Below are 27,428 nucleotides of genomic sequence, written 5' to 3'. Positions count from 1 at the left end.
CCCAGCAGGGGACTCACAACAAGCAACCACACATTGATGTTTCTCTTCTACTCTTTCTCCTTCCCTTCCCCTCTCTCTAAAAATAAATAAATAAAATATAAAATGAATAAAATATTAAAAAAAAAACTTTTATTGGGATCCTCAGTTAAAGGCAGCCTTTTTATTCATAATAACACCTCACCTTTTTTTTTTTTTTTAATGAGTGACGTGTTCTGAAGACTTGGAGCAGTGAATATTTCCGGTGAGGTACCTTAATTATCGAAGTCCATCAGAACAGTTCTTTGGAAATTAACCAGGCAAGGCATTTCCACACCTGCACTTAAATGTGCAAAGATCGCAGGGTTGGGTTGTTTGTTTACCTGATTAATTTTCAGGAGAGCGAATCAGACACTGAGGCTAAGGTCTGGGAAGCTGGAGTAACGATTCTCCAGCATGAGCACCACTCAGGCAACGTGAGATTTTTGGGGCCAACCAACATGCAGAATGATGTCAAGCCATGTATGATCTTTGCCTTATGTTCGGGTAGGGGCAGCATGCTATTGTAGAGACACATTTTCAAAGGTTTGCCCATGCAAAATATATTCATGCTTTTTAGACCAGAGACACTTAAAGCTTAAAAACACAAAACTAGATCCATCCATCATAGTCCTGGCAGGTTGGAGCATTGTCCCATGAACTGCAAGGTCATGGCTCCGATTCCCGGTTAGGGTGCACACGTAGGTTCCAGGTTTGGTCCCTGGTTGGGGTGTGAGCGAGAGAAAATTGATCGATATTTCTCTCCTTACCTTCCCCCCAACCTCTAAAAATCAGTAAGCAGCTCTGGCTAGTGTAGCTCAGTGGACTGAGTGCAGGTCTGAGAAACAAAGGGTCACCAGTTCGATTCCCAGTCAGGGCAAATGCCTGGGTTGCAGGTCAGGTCCCCAGTAGGGGGCGTGTGAGACACGACCACACATTGCTGTTTCTCTCCCTCTTTCTCCCTCCCTTCCCCTCTAAAAGTGAATAAGTAAAATATTTTTTAAATTTTTTAAATAAAAATCGTAAGCATGCCCTTGGGTGAGGGTGAATAAACAAATTAATTAATTAGTTACTTAATTACTATATCCACCACAGACACATGTCTGCGCAAGGATTCAGGGTCTGTCTGGAACATGACAGAAGATCAATGTTTAAATGAATGAGAACCTTGGGTTTTCTTTCTCTTCTATCACATCTTCATGATTTCTTCAAAAGCAAAACAGAATACGAGTAGGTTCACTGGAAGAGATGTGTTAGTCCTTTCTGTATAATAACGTATAATAAAGAGATTCCATCTGTGCCGTCAGGTGGTGGCCGGGAGCCTTCATGTCCTCTCTCCTCCCTTTTCCTGTGTGCCCCACGTGTGGGCAGCCTGGTGAGAAGGCCTGAGCGTGTGCGTGGGTCCCGCTGTCCCCAGTCGCTTGGCACGCCCCGGCCTGAGGGTGGGCACCCCCGCCCAGCTCACCTCCTGACTCCAGTAAAAACCCAAAGCCCTGCTTCCCTCTGGGTTCACCCCAGACCTGGGGTGTCCACGCTGCAGCCCCCCAGCCACACGAGACCCAGGATGATGATGAACGTGGCCCGACACAAAATCAGAAATTTACTTAAAACCTGTCTTTTGCTCATCAGTTTGCATTAGTGTTTGTGTATTGAATGTGTGGCTCGAGACAACTCTTCTTTTCCCAGCGTAACGTGCTCCAGACTAAACCACAGCCCTCTCCTGGGGGATCCAGTTGCTGTTGACTCTGGTGAGACGTGAATTCTGTCGCACACCCAGTGGCACCCAGGTGTGACTTGTCCCAACCTCCAGTTTCCCAGAGTTGGGGGGGGGGTGGCGCTCAGTGTCCAGCAGGGGGTGGTAGGCACCCAAATAAAATACCAACTGACTAGTGCTGCTTAAGGATTTCTCTGAAGCACTTCCCAAGGCATCGGGAAAACTCTAGGCTCTTGGACATGGGCCAGGGCAAACTCAGAGAATGCAGCATGCCACTCATTGATCCCCAGGAGTAACTTAGGACTTGAAATATACTAAAGCACATTTCTAAGACAAGGGTTAACAATTCACACAACTAAGTTTAAAGGAATAGCCCTGGATGGTGTGGCTCAGCGGATGGAGCGCCAGCCTGCAAACCAAAGGGTTGCTGGTTGGACTCCCAGTCAGGGCGCATGTCCAGGTAGCTGGACAAGTCCCCAGCAGGGGGTGCGCGTATCGATATTTCTCTCCCTCACTCTAAAAATAAATTCTTAAAAAAAAAGAAATTTCTGAGGAATGAAGGAATGAAACTAAACCATATAGAGGAGAACACCGAAGACCTGTCTTCAGTTACAATTTTCCTCTTACTATTTGAACAGAAACATTGAAAATGAAAAGTTTCCATTTGATATATATGGCACATTAAAAACCAAAACACAGAACACCAGCACTCACCCAAATGGCACTCCCAGGGCACCCAGGGGCGTCACCAGGACCGTGGGGACCGCTGTGTAAGCCAGGAAGTTTCCAATCTGGCCAACAGCCACTGTGAAGAGAATCACAGGATGTCATTTGCAATGACAGCGCTCTCTCCTATCAAGGATCAGAGTTGTATTTCGGGAGACTGGGCCTCGAACCAGCCACTTGCTTTCCAGGGCTTGTGAGAAACCACTTGTTGCGGAAGAAGTATCATTTGCATGTTTAAGGGTCCTGACCTCACGGGAGAGCAGTGCCCGCCCCCTCTCCCCACCTCATTGTCCTGATTGGTTGTGGAGCAGCGCTCGAGTCACTGTTCTGATTGGTTGTACCTGCCCCAGTCAGGAAGCCGATAGGTTGGGGAGCAGCTTCATCAGTCTCTGGAAATTCCCCGGCTAAAGTCAGTGACTGACAGCGGGTGCAACACTGTATATTTCCACTCTCTCCCTGAAACACCCTTGTTTTAAGACGGATCATGCCGGGCTCCCCGTGTCCCTGAAATAGCCTGGGACCTGCTCCAGTGTCGGCCTCTGGGCTGCACTGACACAGCGCCGCAGGAGTGGCAGGGAGGGAGAGCTTAAATAAGAGCTCCTCCGTGAAAGCCATCACGACTGCTAAGTCTTTTCTCAACGAAAAGGCAATGTGAGACAAATGAACCTCGTGTTCTTTCTAAAATTTCGCATGTCATTTTCTCTTATATATTTAAAAGTTCTAAGTATATGAAGTGTGTTTTCGGTAACAGCACATGATCTGGTCCTTAAGGCTGAGGGAAGAAAGCCACCTTTGTAAAACCAATTACGTTCAGCAAACACATGTAATTTCACCAAAGGCCAACAGCCCAACTTTGCGTAAGCAGGAGCTATTTTAGCTTCTCTGGGCCCAGGAGAGGGCGGCTTGGGCTAAATTCAGGGCTAACTGCAGGCCCACCTCCACCAACCCCTGCCCCCCAGCTCATCCTCCCCCGCCTCCCAGTCCTGCCAGGGGAATGACTGATCTTAAAGAAAACAAGCTCTTCACTACACAGGGTACTTACTTGCAATAGTGCCTGCCCACCACACGATGTCCGTTAAATAGGAGGTACCTACAAGAGAGCGACATGGAAATGTCAGGAAGGCAAGAAGCAAGAGGGTTACAAGCTGCATACTTGAGAGAAATTACATGAAAACTAAAAATGAAAAGAACAGAATGCCCTGGCAGGATAGCTCAGTTGGTTAGAGTGTCATCTGAATGCACCAGAGTTGCGGGTTCACTACCTGGTCTGGGCACATAGAAGAATCAACCAGTGAATGTATAAATAAGTGGAACAACAAATTCATCTCTCTCTCTTTCTAACACTGAATATATATTAAAGTTTTTTGAAAGAATAATGAATGTCATACTGCAAACTCAGGAATCTTTTTAGTCTACAAATAGCAGCATGACAAGCCACTAAAAGGGGCAGATGCTTTTTGCAACCAAGTCAAGCTGACCCGAACAACAAGCTGAACCTTTATGATTTGGGGTCCAGGGGTGCAACACCCCCCCAGACACATATATTTATTGGAATAAAAATTTTAAAAATATAATCCTCACCCAGGACATGCTTATAGATTTTTAGAGGGAGGGGAAGGGATGGAGGGGGAGAGAGAGAGAGAGAGCCATCAATCGGTTGCCTCTCACATGTGCTCTGACTGGGAATCAAACCCATGACCTATGGGTTTAAGGGACAATGATCCCACCAACTGACAGCTACCCCGTCCAGGGCTGGAGTAAAGTTTTATGTTCCTTTCAAATAAGATTTGCTCTTCAACGTGCAAGTTTCTCATGCATTTACTATAACCAATTCATACAAAATTATTTTACAGGTTACTCAGCATAATTTGGAACCTTTCTGGTGTGGCTCTTTGCCAACTACCAGCGCAGCACGCCTGCGCCCTCCCTCGGTGCTGGGGCATTTGCCGAGTCCCCTGCACTCCCCTCAGTCCACCACAGCTGTCTCACTTCCTGCTGGGTGACAGCGCCTTCAGCAAGAGGGTCGCCCTGCCTCTGAGACGCACCTTTGTCCTTCAGGTATGCCAAAATGCTCCTTGTCACGGAAGTTTCTTTCCATTCAGGGTAAAGTACCTACTTCTGATTGGACGTTTTAATTATCAGTAATTTGAAATGATTACCGAAGAAAGCCAGCCCGTCACAAGGAGGAGCAGAGCTATGGCCCTCATGGTAAGTACTTAAAAACAAAGTGACCCAGTGGGAGGAACGGCTGCGTCACAATGCCACCGTTTGGTGACCTCACAGGAACAAGCGACTTAAAACAGGAAGCATCACTGAGTAGTGACAGGAGTGGGTGAAGGGCGGCTGAGGAGCAGCGCTGTCACGTGGTCTCCTAGTCACCTCCACTGGTTTGTCAGTAATTATAAAAAGAAAAAGTCATCTGGTTTTTTTTGAAGATTTTATTTGTTTTTAGAAAGAGGGGAAGGAAGGGAGAGAGGGAGAGAGACATCAATGTGTGGTTGTCTTTCTCACGCCCACAATGGGGGACCCAGCCCGCAATTCAAGCACGTGCCCTGACTGGGAACCCAACCAGTGACCTTTCAGCCTGCAGGATGGCACTCAATCCACTCAGCCACACCGGCGGGGGCAGAAAAAGTTATCTTTATCGTTCTTGCAAACTCTGACAGACACCACCTTAGCCCAGCGGCCAAAGCTAACAGCACCAGCAACAGCACAACCCAGCGTCCTGTGCCTCCTCAGAGGTCACCAGGGAGGGCACAGTGTCACCTCTGCGGTGCCCGTGCCAAGGTGCATCATCACTTGTATCTAATCAGGAGGAAGCTGAGACAGTCTAGGAATTAGCTGGCCTGTACCCTTCCGAAGCAGCGAGGTCATGAAAGACATAGGAAGGCTAACACCTGTGGCAGAGGGCAGGGGACTAAGGACTCTGGTGACTAAACACTACGTTTGGTGCACAGTGGGAGACAGGACAGTACTGGCAATTGGCCTAGTTTGAGCCGGCGGCCAGGGAACAGCACTCAGCCAACAGCGCCCTCTGCTGGGCAGCGGCACCCGAACCATTCGCGGGCGCCCTCACTCGGAGCTATGGCCCTGGACACAGGTACCTCTGTCACGGCCTGGAGCTCTGCCTCCGCTGACAGCCTCAAGCAGGAGAGGGCGTGGCCCTGGCAGCCGCTCCTGTCCTCCTCAGTGTGTCTGACACAAATGTGACCCACACAGCCTAGTGAGTGACAGACTACAGCTGAACCTAAAATGCACCCAGTTCGCCCTGTGGAGCAGAGCACAGAGTTCACATGAATCCCTGGGTGTGCTAACCGCACCGTGTCTGTTGAAGAGGGTGCGGTCCATGTGCGCTGGGCCTTTAAGAATGAAAGACCGTGAGTCCACCTCCAGAACACGGGTGTGAGGAAGCTCATGGGCCAGGTCTTTAGCAAAACAGCCCTAACTAGTGAATCAAGTATTAAAACACATTTTTTAAGTCTCTAGAATTTGTCCAGAGTATACAGTCCACCAAGACACATTTATTCAAGAAAACCTACTAAATCTCAGTACGAACAGTGAGTCTCTAGCACAGAAGCTTAGATGGGCTCATCTTGCACCCACAGAGGCCCCCTCACTAAACAAATAAACAAACAGCCCTGACTTCTGTGGCTCAGTAGATTGAGCACTGGCCTGTGAACCAAAGGGTAGCTGTTCAATTCCCAGTCAGGGCATGTCCCCAGTAGGGGCACGTGAGAGGTCCCCACACATTGATGTTTTTCTCCCTCCGTTCCTCCCACCCTTCCCCTCTGTCTAAAAAAATAAATAAAATCTTTAAATAAAAACAAGCAAACACCAGAAATAGGGAGAAGAATCAGTGTCCACAGATGTTACCGTGTACTACCCAAAGTCAGCGACAGAAAACCACGAGCCAAAAAAAGAAAAGAAACAATTAAAAAATGAGCACAAGACTTGAACAGACCTTTCTCCAAAGAAGATATTTAAAACAATGACATTTAAAACAATGGCCAAAAGCACATGAAGAGATGTTCAACTTCACTGATCTTTAGGGAAATGCAACTCAAGGCTATGAGGAGAGAGCAGGTCACATTCATTAGGATGACCACTCGCAAACAGAAAGCAGGCGCGGGGCGATGCCGCGGAGCCACTGAACCCTCTGCACGCATCAGTGAGGCTGGAAAACTGCACGGCAGTTATGCAGTTATCAAATCGCCATATAACTCGGCAACTCCACTTCTGGAACTAAAAGTAGTGACCTGAACACCTACATTCGCACTCCCATGCTAATGGCAGCATTATTCACAAAAGGCAAAAGGAGCAAACAACCCGCGTGTCTATGATGAATGAATGGACGAACAATTGGACAAAATACAATGGACTTGCTCTTTTTTAGTTTAGGCAAAACGGTGTAAGATGGGCTATTCATCGGCCTTGAAAAAGAATGAAATTCTGACGCATGTGACAACATAGGCGAACCTTAGAGGCAAAATGCTAAGTGACATAAGCCAGTAAAAAGGGACACCTCTTCCATGAGTGCCCTTTTATGAGGTCCCTGCAGGAGCTGCACTTGTGGGGACAGACTGTAGCACTGTGGTCACGGGGGCGAGGGATGGGAGTGGGGAGTTACTGTTCAATGGGTCATATGTCAGACGGAATTATAAAAAGTTCTGAAAATGAACAGTGATCATGTTTACACAACAACATGAATGTGCTTAACATTTATTGAACAGTACAATTAATTAGAAATGGTTAAAGTGGTTTTAGGTAATGTATATTTTCACACACACATACACACACACACAAAAGCTTAAGACATAGAGGCCTGTCCTGGCTGGTGTAGCTCAGTGGATTGAGTGCTGGCCTGTGAACCAAAGGGTTGTAGGTTCGATTCCCAGTCAGGGCACATGCCTGGGTTTGCGGGTGAGGTCCCCCAGTAGGGGGCATGCAAGAGGCAACTACACATTGATGTTTCTCTCTTTCTCCCTCCATCTTCTCTCTCTAAAAATAAATAAAATCTTTAAAAATAAGAGAAGAAACAGAGGCCTGATCATGTTAAGTTCTACAGCTCTCCTGTCATTGTGAGGCACAGGCTGACCCACTGCTGAGCCTGCTGCACCTGAATCACAAACCAAAGGCACGTGGCCGGGGCGCTTGGAGCCTTCGGTGTCTGCAGCCCGCCCTGCACTGATGCTGTGGCCTTGAATGCAGACCTCTGGTGTTTCCTGCAACCTGGGTCCTATTCAGCTTCAGGAGCAGCAGGTGCTGGTTGAGGCCCCAGCCTAGGATCAGGCCACCTCAGACAGTGCTTTCGATGTGAAAGCCTTGTCTTTCAAAATGGCATCTTTTTGCGGTTCACGGGTACCAAGAAGATGGGCCTCAGGACCATTCTGCAGAGATTTCTGTATCTTCATGTGAGTTCCCGATGGTCTGTGTTCACCTTTTGTCCTCCTAGGTCTCCAAGGAGTTAAGGGGGACCAGGAAGAAACAGGGCAAGTTCTTCTGCTCATTCTGCACATTTGGGATGAGAAACATTTTATGTTCGAATAAGCTATTACTATTGCTTACTGATGTTATGATTACAGATACAATTTTCTGATGTACATGAAAGAGAAGCAAAAAAATGAAAGATGGACTCTAAGTAGGTGCTTGAGCCAGGTGTAAAAGCCCAGGGAAAAGGAGTGCTGAGGGACGGCATGGTTGGATAATAATAAAAACCAGAGCTGAAAATGGATTACAAGACACACAAAGACACAGAAAGAAGTAACAGCCCTGGCTGGTGTAGCTCAGTGGATTGAGCGCGGGCCTGTGAACCAGACGATGGCGGTTCGATTCCCAGTCAGGGCACATGCCTGGGTTGCAGGCCAGGTCCCTGCAGGCCAGTTCCCTGCAGGGGATGCACACAAGAGGCAACCATACATTGATGTTTCTCTCCCTCTCTCCTTCCCTTCCCCTCTAAAGATAAATAAATAAAAAAAAAATCTTAATAAGAAGTAACATATATTACACGTACGAGACAGAGGACACATGCAGGCAGCAGTCAGATTAACAACAATTTCAAACCAGTAATTCAAAATGTGTTCAGCCCTGGCTGGTGTGGCTCAGTGGACTGAGTGCCGGCCTACGAACTAAAAGGTCGCTGGTTTGATTCCCACTCAGGGCACGTTCCTGGGGTTGCGGGTCAGGTCCCCGGTAGGGGGCGCATGAGAGGCAACCACACACCGATGTTTCTCCCTTCCCATTTCTCAAAAAATAAATAAAATCTCTAAAATGTGTGGTAGGCTGGGCTACAAAGAACTCAGGGCCGGGCAAAGGGCAAGTTTTTAGTCTCCCTTTTGTTCAAGGGTCTAGGTCAGTTCAAAGTGTCTCAGGTTTCAGGAAATGCACTCGCCCGCCCACCGCCCAGGAGCTGCTGAAATCCAGCAAAAGGTCACCCTCCCCTTTGAAGCCAGCATCAGGCAAAATTTTTCTCCTTCTGTGGACATGAAGTCCATCAGATTTTCTGTCTGGATGCCTGATGCACACCCCTGGCTGTACATCAAAGTGAAGCTTCTCCAAGTGGCCCCAAAGGGCCTCGGGCCAGAAGTGCCCCCACGCTCTGCCCTGCAGGCAGTCCATGGCTGGGCTTGCCCACCCGGCTGTGCCCGGCCCCTCCCTGAGCTGGCTGCCCCAGGCCCCTTCAGACACTCCCAGCTGTCCACATTTTACACTGGCCCTCGGCCCGTCATAGATATTTTTCTCTTATGCCCTAAAACCACTTGGTTTAGTCACAGTGGCACCTTCAAGCATCACTGCCCTGACACCGCCAGGAGGCACCTGTTCAAGCCTACGCCCCTGTGTCCACTTTTCCCAGTGAACACCTGGGACTCGGGCCCTCTGGCCTCAGGAAGGGTAGGGAGCCGCAGAATCGTGGGGCACGGAGGGGTTTCCGCCTGTGTGTCTAACTCTCGGGCCTCCCCGCCTCCATTCCTGGGGGGGGCCTGCAGAGGGAGCAAGAGTGAAATTCTGGCTAAATCCTCCTGCTGGAAACCTTGGGTGCCAGCTGAGAGCTGTTTATGATGGTGGAACTATGAGACAAAGAAGCGCTGTGCAAACACAAGAGGGACTTGTCGGGCTGGGGGTGTCAGCTGGCAGGGAAGCTCTCCATCCACGGTGCGGTGAACCTCCAGCTTCGTGGAAAATGGGCATCGAAAATGTCCTTAGAATATGACTTTCTAGCACAAAAATACAGACTGTAACCTAGTTTATTTGCCTTCTGATTACAGACAAAGTGTCCGCACGCCTGTGTGCTCCTGATAACAGAAGTCACTTCGAACAGCAAAGCAAGAATGGGTCACTAGGTCCTTTCCTAACCCAGGAGTGCCATGATTTTCCTTTAAAACATGTGTGAAAAGATGCTACATAGTTTGTCCAAAGTTCTTACAAAATGACTACAAACTAAGGAATTTTCCTTTCTTTTATTTATTTATTTTTTTATTGATTATGCCACTACAATTGTTCTATTCCCCCCTTCATTCCCCTCCACCCCCACCATTCCCCCTCTTTAGTTCATGCCCATGTGTCTCAAGTTCTTTAGATTCTATATTTCCCATACTATTCTTACCCTCCCCCAATTTTCTATCTACTGTCTATGCTACTTATTTTCTGTACCTTCTCCCCCCATCTCCTCCTCCCACTCCCCTGTTGCTAACCCTCCTTGAGATCTTCATTTCTATGTTTCCACTCCTGATCTAGCTGTCCTTTTAGTTTGCTTTTGTTTTAGGTGTGGTTGTTAATAACTGTGAGTTTGCTGTCCTTTCACTGTTCATGTTTTTTTAACTTCTTTTTCTTAGGTAAGTCCCTTTAACATTTCATATAATAAGGGCTTGGTGATGATGAACTCCTTGAATTTGATCTTATCTGAGAAGCACTTTATCTGTCCTTCCATTCTAAATGAAAGTTTTGCTGGATAGAGCAATCTTGGTTGCAGGTCTTTGGATTTCATGACTTGGAATACCTCTTTCCAGCCCCTTCTTGCCTATAAGGTCTCTTTTGAGAAATCAGCTGACAGTCTGATGGGAACTCCTTTGTAGGTGACTGTCCCCTTAGCTCTTGCTACTTCTAGGATTCTCTCCTTCATTTTAATTTTGGCTAATATAATGATGATGTGCCTTGGTGTGTTCCTTCTTGGGTCCAACTTCTTTGGGACTCTCTGAGCTTCCTGCATTTCCTGGAAGTCTATTTCCTTTGCCAGATTGGGGAAATTCTCCTTTATTATTTGTTCAAATAAGTTTTCCACTGGTGGCTGTTCCTTTCCCCCTTCTGGTACCCCTATAATTTGGATGTTGGAATGTTTAAAGATGTCCTGGATGTTCCTAAGCCTCTCCTCATTTTTCTGAATTCTTGTTTCTTCACTCTTTTCTGTTTGGCCATTATTTGCTTTCTTCTGGTCCACTCCATTGATTTGAGTCCCAGTTTCCTTTTCACCGCTGTTGGTTTCCTGTACAATTCCATTCATTTCAATTAGTTTCACCTTCATATGTTTCTCTAATTTGTGGCTATAATCAACCAGTTCTGTGAGGATCCTGATCACCAGTGTTTTAAACTATGCGTCTGAGAGTTTTGCTATTTCTTCATCGCTTAGATTTATAGGCTCTGGGGCTTTGAGATCTTCTGAGACATTTTTTCTGTTCGCATCCGTTAAGTATGAGGAGCGGAGCGATGGACTCCCAGGTCACTGGGTTGTGACGCTGTATGTGGGGGCGTGGTCAGAGCGGGGAAATGGCGGCCCCCTCTGCTGTTTCGGGGTGAGGAAGAGAGCCTCAGGTGGTTCACCAGGGCAGGGCCACTCAGAGTCGCTGGGTTATGACGCTGTATGTGGGGCGGGGTCAGAGTGGACATGGCGGCGCCCTCCGCTGCCGCTGGCTGCGGGGACCCCTGGGGTCCCATCCAATTGCCCACTCCCTCGCTTGTTTATCCACGCAGGAATGCGTGACCACAGTCAACCCGCAGCCCTGCTCCCTTGCTGTTTCCCCGCGGTCGCTTGCTGAGTTACCCACCAGGTCCAACCCTGCGCCTGAGTTCCACGTGCCTGAGTCCATCTGACCGAGTTTTTCTGTGCAACCCCGCTCCACCAGCTGCTGGTTTCACCCCTCTTACCGGTCAAGCTGAAGAATTTGTTGTTAACAGACTTCTGAAAAGTTCAATTTTCTGTGTTCTGGTTGTGTTTTCTGTTGCTAATATTTAGTTGTCTCTAAACTTGGTTGTGTGAGAAAGCACGGCGTCTCCACCTATGCCTCCATCTTGGCGGAAGTCCCAACAATTGTCAGGAATTTTCCTTTCTGATACCACCACCACAAGTGACATGAGGGCATGAATTCAAATCAACGTGAACACTGGTATTCAGGAACCCGGGAATGGATTTAGTACTTGAAGTCCTTTTGTGTGCTGGTTATTAGATATGGAGAAGTTATTTTCCTGAAGAAATGCGTACTTTGGGGAGATCCCTTTTAGTTGCTGTGTTGAGATGCTACCCAATTTATGTGCTGTTCAATAAAGCCAATTAGATCTTAGAGGGGGAAAAAGACATGGTTTTGCAATCCTGAAAAATATGAACAAAGTTGCAGGAGTTACACTGGCTGATTTTAAGATTTACTGTAAAACTACACAGCCCTGGCTGGTGTGGCTCAGTGGACTGAGCTCCGGACAGCAGATCAAAGGGTCGCAGGTTCAATTCCCAGTCAGGGCACATGCCTGGGTTGTGAGCCAGGTCCCCAGTAGGGGGCACTTGTGAGGCAACCACATATTGATGTTTCTCTCCTTCTCTTTCTCCCTCCCTTCTCCTCTCTAAAAGTAAATAAATAAAATATTTTTAAAAATAACTGCATAATCAAGACAGTATGATACGGGCATGGGAAAGACAGACACAATAACACAGAGAAGAGTTCAGAAACAGACATATCACTAAACACAGAGTGAAGCATCAGTCCCTTCAAATGTGCTGAACCAGGTGGGTATCACCAGGGCAGACACTGAACCTTGATTCACGCTCAGGCATACACAACAATTAGTTCAAGACAGCTGATGGACTTGAAGGTTAAAGCTTAAGCTATCAATCTCCTTGAGGATAACATAGCAGGCCATTTGACCTGAGGAAACAAAGATTTCTTCGGCAGAAATCAAAAAGGAAAACCCACAGAGAAAAAAAAAGTTAGACTTCATCGATACAACTTCTGCTCTTCCAAAGGCACCATGAGGAAAATAAAAAGACAAGCCACAAACAAAACAGTTGCAATCACCGTAACTGACAAAGGACTCATATCAGGAAACAGATGCACACAGAACCAATCAGTAATAAACAGACACAACCCAATAAATTGTAGGCAAAAGTCTTCAAAATACACCTCACAAAAAAAGCATACGAATGGCTGATAAACTCATTAGATGCTCAATACTATTAGGTATCGGGGAAATGCACAATGAGGTCGCAGTGAGACAGACACCTCTGTACCACCAGAGAGGCTAAAATTAAAGGGACGACAACAGCTGATGTGGAGAGCAGTGCGAAGCTCTGAAACTCTCCGCATTGCTAACGAGAGTGTCAAGTGGTGCAATTACAGTGGGAAATGTTGAGAAGCTTCTTAAAACTTAATTATATGCCTGCTCATGATCCAGCACTGTTACTCTACTACATTTACCCAGAAGAAATAACATTAAGCCTTAAAAAGAATTCAAAGGGCCCTGGCTGGTGTGGCTCAGTGCGTTGCGCACCAGCCTGTGAAGCAAAGGGTCACTGGTTTGATTCCCAGTCAGGGCACATGCCTGGGTTGTGGGCCAGACCCCCAGTAGGGGGCACACAAGAGGCAACGACACACTGATGTTTCCTCTCCTTTTCATTCTCCCTCCCTTCCCCTCTCTTTAAAAATGAACAAAATCTTTAAAATTGCTCAAAGACTAAAAAAAAAACAAATGCCCTCTCCGAGGAATTCAAAGAATCATCCCCATGTGCTAAGGTTGTGGGTTCAATTTCTGATCAGGGCACATACAAGATCAACCAATGAATGCATCAATAAGTGGAACAACAAATCAATATTTCTCTCTCTAAAATAAATAAATTAAAAATGAAAGAATTGTCACTGCACCTTTATTCAAATAGCAACATTTAGAAACAACCAAATACGGCTGTCCCTAGGAGAATAAATAGGCAAATTGTGGTTGGTTCAAACAACGGAACACTACTCAGCAATATAAGGAACGTACTACTGATAATTAATGATGATGAGTCTTCAAAGTATGCTTAGTCAAAAAAAAGTAGACACGAGAAAATACATACTGTAATATTCCATTTGTATGGAGTTCAAGAGCAGGCACAAATGATTCACTCAGCAGATGAGCAAAGGGGAGCGGAAGCTCTGCTGGGGGGGCAGGAGAAATGGACACAGGGCGCTGCTTAGGGTGCTGGCAGGAGTCAATTTCCTTACGGGGGTGTTGGTTACAGAGGTATACAAGGTCTGACTGCAAAAAGTGCAGCTATCATCGTTCATACAGTGAGAACAGTTTGCCTGACATGGATGTAACCTGAAAGCCAAGAAGAGTGGACTGGAACGCGCATGCGTGAACAATGAGACTTCATACTTGTCAGTGGGGGCAGCGGACATGGTTGAGTGAGCATGTGTACTGTGTGGCCATTGCATTCAAAATGATTGAGTGAGTAGTGCAATGAATTTGCATTAAATTCTGCGTTAAGCTTGAACGCTCCTCAGTGGAAAGTATTCGGGTAATTCAGAAGGCCGCAGCGATGGGCAACTGGTGATTGGCAGCTTCATCATGACAACACGCCTGCTCACGCATCCTGTCTCATGCAGAGTTTTTTTGTGAAACGTCAAAGCATCTGAGCAACTGAGCCCCTAGACCCCAGATTTGGCACCTGTGAGTTCTGGGTTTTCCGGAAGTTACAATCACGTTGGAAAGAGAAGAGATTTCAGGCAGTTAATGAGATTCAGAAAAATACAAAGAGGCAGCTGATGGCGAATGGGAGAACTAACTGTGTGAGGTCCCAAGGTGCCTACATTGAAGGGGACTGAGGTGTCATTGTCTTATATACAATGTTTCTTCTTATATCTTGTATCTTCTTTAATAAATGTCTCTCTTTTTCATATTACATGGCTGGATACCTTCTGGACAGATTGTGTCCTATTTCTCAAAACTCATTAAACCTTATCTTTAAGATCTGTGCAGCTTACTCTATGTAATTCTACTCCAATATATTTTTTTAAAGAAATAGTTTCTAAACAATAGCTAAACTGCTAGCAGGCCACACAATGCTGAGCATAATGCAGTGATGGGTGTGATCAAGTTTCTCCCAGCTCCCATGGAAAATTCCATTCTGTGTTCCAAAGGGTGAGAATCCAACACAGGTGGACACATTCTCTCTCCCTACCCTGCAATAATGTGCCCTTGGCCATGACTGCAAGAAAGGAACTGAGGCCGTGGCTGGTGTGGCTCAGTGGATTGAGTGCCAGCCTGCACACCAAAGGGTCACTGGTTCGATTTCCAGCCAGGGCACATGCCTGGGTTGCGGGCCTGGTCCTCAGTAGGGTTTTGAGAGGCAGCCACACTTTCATGTTTCTCTCCCTTTCTTTCTCCCTCCCTTCCCCTCTCTAAAAATAAATAAATAAAATCTTAAAAAAAAAAAAAAAGAAAGCAACTGAGGCAGGGGAAAACTATCTGGAATACATGTTTGTATTTTCACTACTTAAATATGAGCATAACTCTTTCTTTTAAAAAATTACTTTTTAAGGGTATGTTTTTATTGATTTTTTTTTAGAGAGAGAAAGGGAGGAAGGGAAGGAGGGAGAAGAAGGAGGGGAAGACAGAGAAACATTGCTTGCTGTCTCCCGTACGCGTCCCTAGTGAGGATCGAACCACAACCCAGGCATGTGCCCTGACCAGGAAATCGAAGCCGCAACTTTTCAGTGTATGAGGCGATGCTCCAACCAACTGAGCCACCCGGCCAGGGCTGAGCATGCCTCTTTCAACCATTGCTGGTGAGAATGCAAATAGTGTGATATTCCTGCAAATCGATTTAACTATATACATATTTAATGAAAACATCCAGGGTGGGCAAAAGTAGGTTTGCAGTTGTGAGGGAGTGATATGCAGAGTTTATAATTGTGTTATTATTTATTAATTACTGTATTATTTTCCAAATGAACAACTGTAAACCTATTTTTGCTCCCCCCCCCCGTGTATGTAGTTCATATATAGTTTCCATAAGCACCCTCACCTGGAAACTCTACTTTGAGGAAGCGATCCAAAGGAATACTTGACATTCACCAATTTACATGCAAGGAGAGCTACCACAGCACATTGTACAAAACACGGGGATGGGCTCAGGGCAGACCGAGAGCGCCTGCAAGGCACACGCAGATGCACACAGTGCCGACTCCAGGGGCTACTGCATTTTTAACCTGCACAACGAGGACGCGGCCACCTCAGGGCAATGTACACGTCAAAGCTGGATACTGATTCTCAAAGAAAACGGGGCAAACACAGTAGATAGTCATAGAAATCTGAACATTGAGCAGACATGTTAGAATATTAAAGAATTGCTACAATAGCTTTTTAAAAATATTTTATTTATTTATTTTTAGACAGCAGAAGGAAGGAGAAAGAGAGGGAGAGAAACAACACTGTGTGGTTGCCTCTTGTGCGTCCCCTGCTGGGGACCTGGCCTGCAACCCAGGCATGTGCCCTGACTGGGAATTGAACTGGCAACCCTTTGGTTAGCAGGCCAGCACTCAATCCACTGAGCCACACCAGACAAGTGGGCTTTATTTGACATTTTCCAAACTAAAAAGGTTTTAAAAATGTTTTAAGGATATACATATTTTTGGAATGTCTGATGCGTGGTGTTTGTTTCATTATTCTCTCTAACCTACATGTGCTATTAGTTTAATCCATAAAATTTTTTCATTTTAATTCAATTTGGAAATATAAGTATTGAATATGACTAGAAATAAAAACATCCTAACTGTAATAGTAGTTATATTAAGGTGAGAACATAAATACCTTGCATTTTCCTGTTCATAGTATTAGGTACTGCTGAGATTTTTTTTAAAAGATTTTATTTATTTATTTTCAAAGAGACAGGAAGGGAGGAAGAAAGAGAGGGAGAGAAACATCCATGTGTGGCTGGCTCTCCCACGCCCCCTACTGGGGACCTAGCCCACAAATCAGGCACGTGCCCTGCCAGGGATTCAAACTGACAACCTTCCAGTTCACAGGCTGGCATTCAGTCCATTGAGCCACACCAGCCAGGGCACTTCTCAGATGACCAGATATTCTATAAGCAGGAAGATGCTTTTTAAACATATAACTATGTCAGGTTCTGTCTACTGAATACATGCATAATACCAACGGGCTCTGCCTGGGCATGAACACACAAGGCAACTGCTCCATCTGCCCTCCCTGGGCCGAGGACACTGCCTCCCACACACTGACGCCCCCAATGTCTAAAAGGCGTTAGCTTGCAGTTACAGGCTCCTGGTGCAGAAGTATCAGGGCCTGTAGGCTTAGGGAGAGTTGAATTGAGCATATTGTATTAATGGATTGGCTGAAAAGTTTGTTTACTTTTTTCCATAAAATAAAAGATGCATTTTTCATTTTCACCAATAACTATACTGATTTGGGTATTTTGAGTATGTCAGCTATCTCCTGGGTGGCATAATGCTGACTGTTCTGAACTGATGTCTCGATTTGATCGCTATCAACTTCAACTGGTCTACCCAACTGTGGAGCATCGCCCAGAAGGAACTCTCCAGCACAAAACTCACAAACCACTTTTGACACGTTCGATCAATTATGGCACCTTCTCTATACCCCGCACAAATCTTTTTGCATTTCAGTTGCATTTTTACCTTTCTTGAAATAATAGAGCAGCATATGCTGAAAGTGTTGAATATTTTCTTCCATCTTCAATATTAAAATGGCTACATAAAAATTCATCGATTTTGATAAGCTTTTTTTAAATGCATGCTGATATGACAGCTTTCACAATACAATCTAAAAATAATGTTTTGGATGAAGCTAAAAACAAAAAACTAAGCCCAGGCTGGTGTGGCTCAGTGGATTGAGCACACCAAAGGTCGCTGGTTTGATTCCCAGTCAGGGCATATGCCTGGGTTGTGGGCCAGGTCCCCAGTAGGGGGCACTTGAGAGGCAACCACACATTGATGTTTCTCTCCCTCCCCCTCTGCCCAAAAATAAATACATGAAATCTTAAAAACAAACAAACAAAAAACAAACCTAAGCAGAATCAATGTACAGATAAAAACTAAACAAATTTTTTGGCCAACTTAATATTTGAAAAGTAGTCTTTCCTAGTCCCTCATGATTAAAAATTTTTGTAAATTAAAAAAATGTATTGAGTTGAGAGAGAGAGGAAGGAAGAGAGAAACACTGATTTGTTGTTCCACTTACTGATGCATTCATTGGTTGCTTCTTGTATGTGCCCTGACCAGGGATGGAACCAACAACCTTGAGGTGTTGGGATGCCTCTAACCCCCTGAGCCACTGGACCAGGGCAAAATATTTTTTTAAAAAAGACTGCTTAGGCAGTGGCTGGGTATCTCAACTGGTAGAGCGTCATCTACTATGCCAAGGTTGTGGGTTTGATCTCCGGTCAGGGCACATACAAGAATCAATTAATAGGTGCATAAATAAGTGAAAAAACAAATTGATCTCTGTCTCAACATTAATTTTTAAAAACATTAAAAAAATTATTTACTGGCCCTGGCTGGTGTAGCTCAGTGGATTGAGCATGGGCCTGCAAACCAAAAGATAGCGGTTCGACTCCTAGTCAGGGCACATGCCTGGGTTGCAGGCCAGTTCCCAGCAGGGGATGCACCAGAAGCAACCATACATTGATATTTCTCTTTTTCTCTCCTTCCCTTCTAAAGATAAATAAATTAAATTTTAAAAAATTATTTGCTCATTAAGGGCTTAATTAAGGGACCAAAAGTACAAATTACATTATATTTTATACTCTATAAATATTTTTGAGGAAAACATATACTCCGTCTAGCTGCAGTTCAGTAAGACCAAGGGGTATTTATTTCAGGCAGGAGTTTAATTAAGCTAGTGACCTGTCCCTCCTCACATGGAAATAAGAATTCTCATTTGCATTAATAAGCATTTGGGTATTAATTATACTTACAATAACCCAGTATAAGAGTACCTGCATTTCCAAATAAAAGCTTTCCCCCTCATCAGAAAAGCCTCATTTACAGGTGAATTTGTCTACCTTCCTCCTCCCGTTCCCTACAGGCAGCAGGATGATGCAGATCCTCTTCAAAACCAGTGGGAGCTGAGTTCAAATCCCAGTCCCACCTTTCCTGTATCAGGGCATACCTCAACTTCCTCTTCCCGATCAGCTTCCAGGGATGGGTGCACAGTTCGCTCCCACATTGAATGTGGCGGAAGTGGTACTGCAAGACTTCCCAGGCCAGGTCCAAAGGATCCACGTGGCTTCCACTGTGCTGCGTGGAAGGTTTAGTCTAGGGGAAGCTACCGCCATGTCAGGGGTCGGACTTCCCGGAGACCTCCACTGTAGGAGGAAGCCCAGGCGTAAAGAGACTGAGCGGAGAGATGGAGGGGGCTCAGCAAGCCCCCAGCTGTGCCAGATGCCCCAGGCCAGTGAGTGAACAAGTCACCGTGGATGGCCATTCCAGTCAAACACGCAGGTAACTCCAGCCAGCCCCAGGCGCGATGTGACCCCAGGAAAAGTTACCCATCGGAGTCCAGTCAACCCTCAGAATGGTGACAGATAAATGAGTCGGGGACACCTCAGGCCTCTGCAAGCAGGGCCTCCTTTATCTTCTCTTCTTATGGAAATGGTATCAGGTAAACGAAGTCTGGGTTTCCCTGCTCACTATTCTCAATTCTTCCCTTACTAAAAATCTCCCCTCAGGCTAGACAGAGATCGGACAGGGCTACAGCATTTCAGCCACGGAGAGGACTCTGGATTCAGTTACTTAGTAGAGGCCGCAGGTAGGTTACTCGGCTCAGAGTAACTTGAAGGAAGCTCTGAAATCTTTTCATAAAATTTAAGATCCAGCCCTGGCTGGTGCGGCTCAGTGGACTGAGCGCCAGCCTGTGAACCAAAGGGTCACGGTTTCATTCCTAGTAGGCACACATGCCTGGGTTGCAGGCCAGGTCCCAAGTAGGGGGCATGTGAGAGGTAACCACACAGTGATGTTTCTCTCCCTCTCTTTCTCCCTCCCTTCCCCTCTCCCTAAAAATAAATAAATAAATAAATAAAATCTTTAAAACATTAAAAAAAATCTAAGATCGGGTTTTACCCTCTTCACTCCAAGGTTACTCATAGCCAGTTGGGTGGCATTACTCGGTGCGTACCACAGGCCTCCCAGTGGGCCAGACATGTGTCCTGCAAGAAGCGAGATCTAGGGGGAGTGCAGACAAATGGACAGGCCATCATCCCATAGGTGTCAGAGGCAAGAGGAGGCTGAGGACAGGTGCCAAGAAAACGCCAGGGGGAAAGGCCACCGATGCCAAATGACATGTGTGGAAAGTTCACAGAAGCAGCAGAATTACTGTCTTTTTGCCGTGTATAATGTTCACTTTTTTGACCAAATTTTTTAGGGAAAAATAAGGATGTGCACTATACATGGGTATAATAATCCTGTGTATTATGTGCGTAAAAATGTGGGTGCATGTTACATACCAGAGCGCATAATACACGGCAAAAATACGTACAATGACAGACCCAAAGGCCCATCTAGGCCGTGGGTATGGGGTCACAGGCTCCTGGATGCCTGCCAGGAGATGGCAGGAGAGGCCAGGAGGAAGCGTGGGCACGTCCCGCGGCCTGGGAGCGAGCACATGTCCTTCAGAAAGCTGCCCTGTGGAAGGGTGTGCGGACTGGTGGACAGACACCTGGATCAGTTTCCACTCTCGCGGGACAACTCCCTCACCTTCCTAGTATTTTAGTGGGACTTCACCTCTGAGCTGTGCTCCCCTTCGGGTGGAGATGACAAAACCCAAAACAGCATTAAAAAAAATGTACTAAAATATACATAGTATAGAATGTACAGTCCAAACTGAAATTTTGTCCCCATTACACATGAACTCCCCATTTCCCTTCCCCTGGCCCCTGGCGAGCACCATCCCGCCATCCCACGCTCCGTCCTGTCTTTGCCTATTCTCTATATCTCATGTGAGTGGAATTCTAACAGAATGTGTCCTTTTGTGACTGGCTGATTTCACTTAGTATAATCATGTCCTCAAGGTTCATGCAGGCAGTAGCAGGTGGCAGAATTCCCTTCCTTTTTATAGCTAAATAACATTCCACTGAATGTATATAACACAGACTAATCTTCCATTCATCTGCTGACGGCTATTTGGTTGTTTCCATCTTTTTTTTTTTAAATCCTCACCTGAGGGTATGTTTACTGACTTTAGAGAAACATCATTCAGTTGCCTCCTGAACACACCACAACTGGGGACCGAACCTGCAACCTAAGCGTGTGCCCTGACCAGGGATCAAACCTACAACCTTTTGGTATACAGGCCAGCACTCCAACCAACTGAGCCACCCAGCCAAAGCTGATTGTTTCCGTCTTCTATTGCAAATAATGCTGCTCTAAAGACACAGGTACCAATGTCTGTTCAAATCCCTGCTTTCTTTTGAGTATATATACAATAGTGGCAGTGCTGGACCATGTGGTAATTTTATGTTTAAGTTTTTGAAGAATCGCCACAGTCTTTTTCAGCAGCTGCACCAATTTTACATATTCACCAACAATGCACAAGAGTTCCACTTTTACCACAATAGAATCCTAATAGCTGTGAGCTGCTATCTTTTAAAAATATTTTATTTCTTTTTATTTATGGTTTTTTTTTTTTTTAGAGAGAGGGGAAGGGAGGGAGAAAGAGAAGGTGAGAAATAGCAATGTGTGGTTGCCTCTCACACGGCCCCCACCGGGGACCTGGCCTGCAAACCCAGGCATGTGCCCTGACTGGGAATTGAACTGCAACCCTTTGGTTCACAGCCCACGCTCAATCCACTGAACTACACCAGCCAGGGCACTATCTCTCGGTTTTGATGAAGGGGTTTTTAAAAGATCCTTGGGTTCATCCTGGTCTAGGCAACAACACAGAGTTACTTGTCTATTCAATTCTCCAAAGCCTCCTGCAAATTCAAAGACCTGGCTTTCTCGAGACTCCCCACAAAGCCTGTCTTGGGGAGCAGGACACCACCCCACACGGATGGACTCCCTGGCCCTCCTCACCCACACTCCATGCACAGAAATTCTAATGTTGCGGCTGGTTTTGCATAGATGCCTTGCTTCCCTCATTGAAGCTCTGCCTCAACTGGGCTCTCACACTAGACATACTGTAAATGACCCGTTGACCCAAGTGCCACCTGCTGCCTCCTCCCCATCGGCTGGGGTTTTCAAAGGCTCCCCACCAGCCAGACCTCCTGGCCCACTCCATTCATCGGCAAGGTCCTTTCAAGAGTCAGTGAGCCCTGACCAGTGTGGCCCTGTGGGTTGGGTGTCATCCTGCAAAGCAAAAGGCTGCCATTTTGACACCTGGTCAGGACACATGCCTGGACTGTGAGTTCTGTCCCAGTCTGGGAGTATACAAGAGGCAAGAGATCAACGTTTCTTTCTCTCATCGATATTTCTCTCCCCCTTCCCCTCTCTCTAAAAATAAATAAATAAATAAGATCTTAAAAAAAAAAAAGTGAAAACCCCTACAAGAAAAAGCCACGCCCTTGGCTCTCCTGAAGCTAAAACTCCAAAGAAATACTACCATGTGACAGTTCATCTAAAGTTGAAATTGCCAGAGAGACAGAGGGTTTTACCATGTGAGAAACTGCCAGCCCTCCCCAATTCCTATCTCCTCATTCCTCTTATCTCCTAGGCTGCAGGTGGTTCACAATGGTTGGCTCTGCTGCTCGTTAACAGAGGTGATGACAGGTCCTAGAAGGAGCAGATTCTAAAATTGGGTAACCTCTCTATCCACATCAGCCCCTGGCACACAAGAGCTTCGCAAAGGTCCGCTGAACAAATCAACACTAAGTCATCAAAACAAGGCTGTCTGTCTGTCTTCCCCCACCACAACCAGCCCAGCTAGCGTGTGCTGAAGTGGCGTGTGGCACCCGGGGAAATATGAAATGCGGGAATGTCACATTTTCACTTTTTTAAGTTTAAAGGCATAGCAGGTAGGTACAAATAACAGCATCAGGCATGGGTTGCCTTCTTATTTTTTTTTTCAGGTTGATTTTTAAAAACTTTATTTTTTATTTGTTTATTTTTAGAGAGAGGGGAAGGGAGGGATAGGGAAAAAAACATCAGTGTGTGGCTGCCTCTCTAAAGCCCCCTACTGGGGACCTGGCCCACACCCCAGGCATGTACCCTGACTGGGAATCCAAACTGCAGCACTTTGGTTCACAAGTCAGCACTTAATCAATCCACTGAGCCATACCAGTGAGGGCTCAGGTTGATTATTTTCCCTCAGATTCACTAACTCCCGTGAATACATAAGCTGAGCTGAAGTAACATATTTACTTTGACCCCATGATTGTTGGTTTGCATTAGCTGACATCTATGTTCAGGTTTCCGTAGAGATCTGTACCATGTTAACAAGCTGTCCCTCAGTTTATTGGGTTGGCCAAAAAGTTAGTTTAGTTTTTTCTCTGTGATGGCTCTAGTAGCACTTATTTGTCTTTAACTTCATTGGAAACAACTGTGTTAGACTGCATTGTGACAGCTGTCCTATCAGCATGCATTAAAAAAAAACTCACAAAACTGGTCAGTTTCTATGCGGCCATTCTAACATTGAAGATGGAAGACAATACACAACCTTTTTGGCATATTATGCATTATGATTTCAAGAAAGGTAAAAACACAACTAAAGTGCAAGAAACGATTTGTGCAGTGTATGGAGAAGGTGCTGTAACTGATCAAATATATCAAAAGTAGTTTGCGAAGTTTCTCGGTCCTATTGATATTTTGGCCAAATAATTCTTTGCTGTGAGTCTGTCTGATACATTGGGAGATATTTAGCAGCGCCCCTGGCCTCTACCCACTAGAAGTCAATAGCGGAAGAGAGCGACATACTCAAAATATCCAAATCAATAAAGTTATTGGGGAAAATGAAAAACGTGTCCTTTATTTTATGGAAAAAAACCTACACGAACTTTCTGGGCAATCCAAGTTAAGCTGGGGTGGTGGACTTGGGGGAGGACACCCGCGGAGGTGAGGTGCCCATCTCACCCACCCTTCCCGGGGCACATGAGTTCTTTATTTCTGAGTCACAGCAAACACTTTGGCCACCTCTGACGCCTGGCAGACTACCAGGCACTCCAAAAAGGGACCCCCCCCCGCCTCCAACGTCTGTTTGTCACCTTAGAGACACATCACATCTGCACGCTGTGGAAACACTACTTGGTTTTAGTTAGATTCTTTGTACAGTCAGCCATGTTATCATTTCAGTGCTGAATTCTTTAAACAAATACCCATGACTTTTCATTCCCTATCCTGGGCCCCTTTATCGCTTTCCCGAAGGCACTCCGGAACCCGAGACGGCCCAGTGAACGGGTCACCAGCGTTCAGGAATGCAAACTATGAAAGGAGTTGGTTCTCCAACTCGGGACTCCCGGCTAACACCCACTTTCTCAGTCCTTCCTGCCAAAACATCTACCGTCACTCGCAAAGCGCGTCGCGCCCGGTCTAGCGCCCCGACCTCTGAGCACCGAGGGGCGCGGGAGGAGCAGGACCGCGACGCCATCACCTTCCTCCGCTCCGAGGGCCGGGCTGGCCGCTGCGGACGCGGCCGGCCCTTAGCGGGTTTTAGGACAGCGCCTCGCGTTTCCGTCACTGGACAGCCCTTGCAGTCGGACGGTTCACGTCTAAACCCGAGAAGGCTCCAGCCCGGACCCACGCGCGGCAGCCCGGGAGGGCACAGCCCCCTCGTCCGGCGGACAGCGCGCAGTTCTCACGTGGGCGCCCGCAGGCAGCGCGAAAGCAGGCCGGGCCGCAGACTGCGCCCACTTCGCGGCCACTGTGCGCGGGAGGGCTCCCCGGCGTCGGGTGAGGGGACGCGGACGGTCCGGGCAGGAGGAAGAAGCGGGCTGGAGAAACGCTATGACCCAAAGAACCAGGCCCCTCCGGCCACAGGGAAGGGAGAAGCGGTGGCGGCCACCCAACTACCATCGCTCGGGGCGCCGGGCGATTCCGGGCGGCCTAAGGAGCGGCCCCGGTGGAGACGCAGGCGGTGTGCAGGGCCGCGGTCCCCTCCCGGTACCCGGCTACGGCGGGACCCTGAGCAGTGCGCCGGCGGCCGCCCTCCACCCCCGCTGACCCCAGCGCAGCCCGCGGCCCTCCCTACCTCGCCGCTTGGCGCGCACGATGCCCTTCTTCTGCAGCACGAAAGTGGACCCGTTCACCAGGCTCGAAACCACGGCCACGCCCAGGCCGAGCGACACGGCGGCGGGGCTCGGGCTGCGCGCCCCCTCCCCGGCCGCCGCCGCCGCTGCCGCCGCTGCAGTCCCCATGCCGCCCGCGCCCGCCCTCCGCGCCTGCGCACGCGCGCCGCCGGCCTGGGGGCGGGTCCGGGAGCCGGGGGGCGGGCTCGGGGGCGGGGTGGGAAGGGCTCTAGGGAGCCGCAGGGGCGGGGCGGGCTCTTGTGTCTGAGGGCCGGGGTCCCCCAGAGCGAGAGTGGAGAGGAGCAGGTAGTTTTGGGTGACTCTTAAGAGTGATGAGGAAGTGGGTAAGGGTGTAGGTGGGTCTATGGCCAGACGGGATTCCCAGATTTGGCAAACCGAAATATGCAGGGCGCGCAGTTCAGTTTCCACATCAAGTAAATAATTGAGAGTTTGGCCCTGGCTGGGTAGCTCAGTTGGCTAGAACATGGTCCCTAAACACCAAGGTTGGGGGTTTGATCCCGGGTGAGGGCACACGGAAGAATCAACCAGTGGGTGCACCAATAAGTCGAACAACAAAAGATATTTCTGTTTGTCTCTCTCTCTCTCTCTCTAATAGTCAATCAATAAAGACAAAATTCTTATTTTATTGTTCAATTACAGTTGTCCCTATTGTTCCCGCATTGCTCTCTCCTGTCTCGCCCTCCTCAGTCAGTCCCCACCCTGTTGTCCATTACCATGGGTCCTTTACACAAGATCCTTAACTAGACCCTTGTCCTTCTTTCTCCCCTTATCTCCCTCCTCCCTTTTGGTCACTGTCAGTTTGTTCTTTATTTCCATGTCTTTGGTTCTAGTTTGCTCATTTGTTTGTTTTGTTGATTAGGTCCCACTTATAGGTGAGATTATATGGTATTTCTCTTTTGCCTCCTGGTTTATTTCACTTAGCACAATAATCTCCAGTTCCATCGGTGCTGTTGGAAAAGGAAGGAGTTCATTCTTTCTTTCTGTTGCGTAGTGTTCCATTGGGTAAATGTACCACATTTTCTTGATCCATTCATTTACTGGTGGGCACTTAGGCTGTTTACAGCACTTGGCTATTGTAAATATTGCTGCTGTGAACATTGGGGTGCATAGGTTCTTTTGATTTGGGGGTTCAGAGTATTAGGGTATAATTCCAACACTGGGGTCACTGGATCAAAAGGCAGTTCCATCTTTAGTTTTTTTGAGGAAATTCCATTTTCCACAGTGGCTGCAGCAGTCTGCATTCCCACCAACAGTGCACCAGGGTTCCCTTTTCTCTACAATCTCTCTAACACTTGTTGTTTGTTGATTTGTTAATGGTGGCCATTCTGACCGGTGTGAGGTGGTTTCTCATTGTGGTTTTAATGTGCATCTTTCTCATGGCTAGTGATGTTGAACATCCTTTCACATATCTGTATGTCCTCCTTGGAGAAGTGTCTGTTCAGGTCTGTTTGGGTCCTTTGCCCGTTTTTTCATCGGATTTTTTGTCTTCCTGATATTTAGTCATATGCATTCTTCATATATTTTGGAGATCAAATCCTTGTCCCAGGTATCATTGGCAAAAATGTTTTCCCATATGGTTGGTTCCCTTTTCATTTTGCTGTTTTCTTTAGCCATGCAGAAGCTTTTTAATTTGATATAGTCCCATTTGTTTATTCTTTCCTTTATATTCCTTGCCCTAGGCAATATATCGGCCAAGATATTTTTTGGTGGGATATCTGACATTTTACTGCTTATGTTTTTCAGAAAAAGAAATAAAAGACATCCAAATTGGAAAAAAGAAAGCAAAACTGTCATTGCAGATGACATGATAATGTACTAGAAAACCCCATAAGCTCCACCAAAAAACTACTAGACTGAATACATGAATTTGGCAAAACAGCAGGATACAAAGTCAATATTCAGAAATCGAAGGCATTTTTGTACCCCAACAATGAAATGGCAGAAATAGAAAAAAATCCAATTTGCCATAGAAACAAGAAAAATAAAGTACCTAGGAATAAACTTAACAAAGAAAGTAAAAGACCTGTACTCAGAAAACCACAGATCACTAAAGAAAGAAATTAAGGAAGACACAAACAAATGGAAGAATATGCCGTGTTTATGGATAGGAAGAATTAACATCATTAAAATGTCCATACTACCCAAAGCAATCTATAGATTTAACATAATCTTTTAAAAAAATATTTTATTTATTTATCTCTAGAGGGGAAGGGAGGGAGAAAGGGAGAGAAATATCAATGTATGGTTGCCTCTCATGCGTCCCCTGCTGGGAACTGGCCTGCAACCCAGGCATGTGCCCTGACTGGGAATCGAACTGCAATTGTCTGGTTCGCAGGCCCGTGCTCAATCCATTGAGCTACACCAGCCAGGTAACATAATTTTTATCAAAATACCAATGACATATTTCACAGATATATAATAAATATTTCAAGATGTATATGGAACCATAAATGATCCCAAATGGCATCAGCAATTTTGAGAAAGAAGAACAATGTAGGAGGGATCACGATACCTGATATCACA

At 46.5% G+C, this 27,428-nt stretch overlaps 1 protein-coding gene across 1 annotated transcript in view; it reads right to left on the bottom strand.

Annotated features, from left to right (window-relative positions):
- NIPA1 (NIPA magnesium transporter 1) overlaps nucleotides 1–25,032 on the bottom strand; it is a 35,012-nt gene extending 9,980 nt beyond the window's left edge. The window contains exons 1-3 of the mRNA XM_037132717.2: nucleotides 24,848–25,032; nucleotides 3,498–3,545; nucleotides 2,444–2,534 (exon numbers count right to left, since the gene is read on the bottom strand). Of these exons, the coding sequence (XP_036988612.2) occupies nucleotides 2,444–2,534; nucleotides 3,498–3,545; nucleotides 24,848–25,013 (305 nt within the window). The 5' untranslated portion in view covers nucleotides 25,014–25,032. The remainder of the gene's footprint in view (nucleotides 1–2,443; nucleotides 2,535–3,497; nucleotides 3,546–24,847) is intronic.
- Nucleotides 25,033–27,428: the final 2,396 nt, after the last annotated feature.

Source organism: Artibeus jamaicensis, unplaced genomic scaffold (assembly GCF_021234435.1).
Source record: "Artibeus jamaicensis isolate MK-2021 breed Jamaican fruit bat unplaced genomic scaffold, CSHL_Jam_final scaffold_612, whole genome shotgun sequence".
In the NCBI taxonomy this organism is placed as follows: domain Eukaryota; kingdom Metazoa; phylum Chordata; class Mammalia; order Chiroptera; family Phyllostomidae; genus Artibeus; species Artibeus jamaicensis.
Note: the sequence above shows the minus strand (reverse complement) of the source record. Positions and strands in the feature narration are given on the sequence as shown.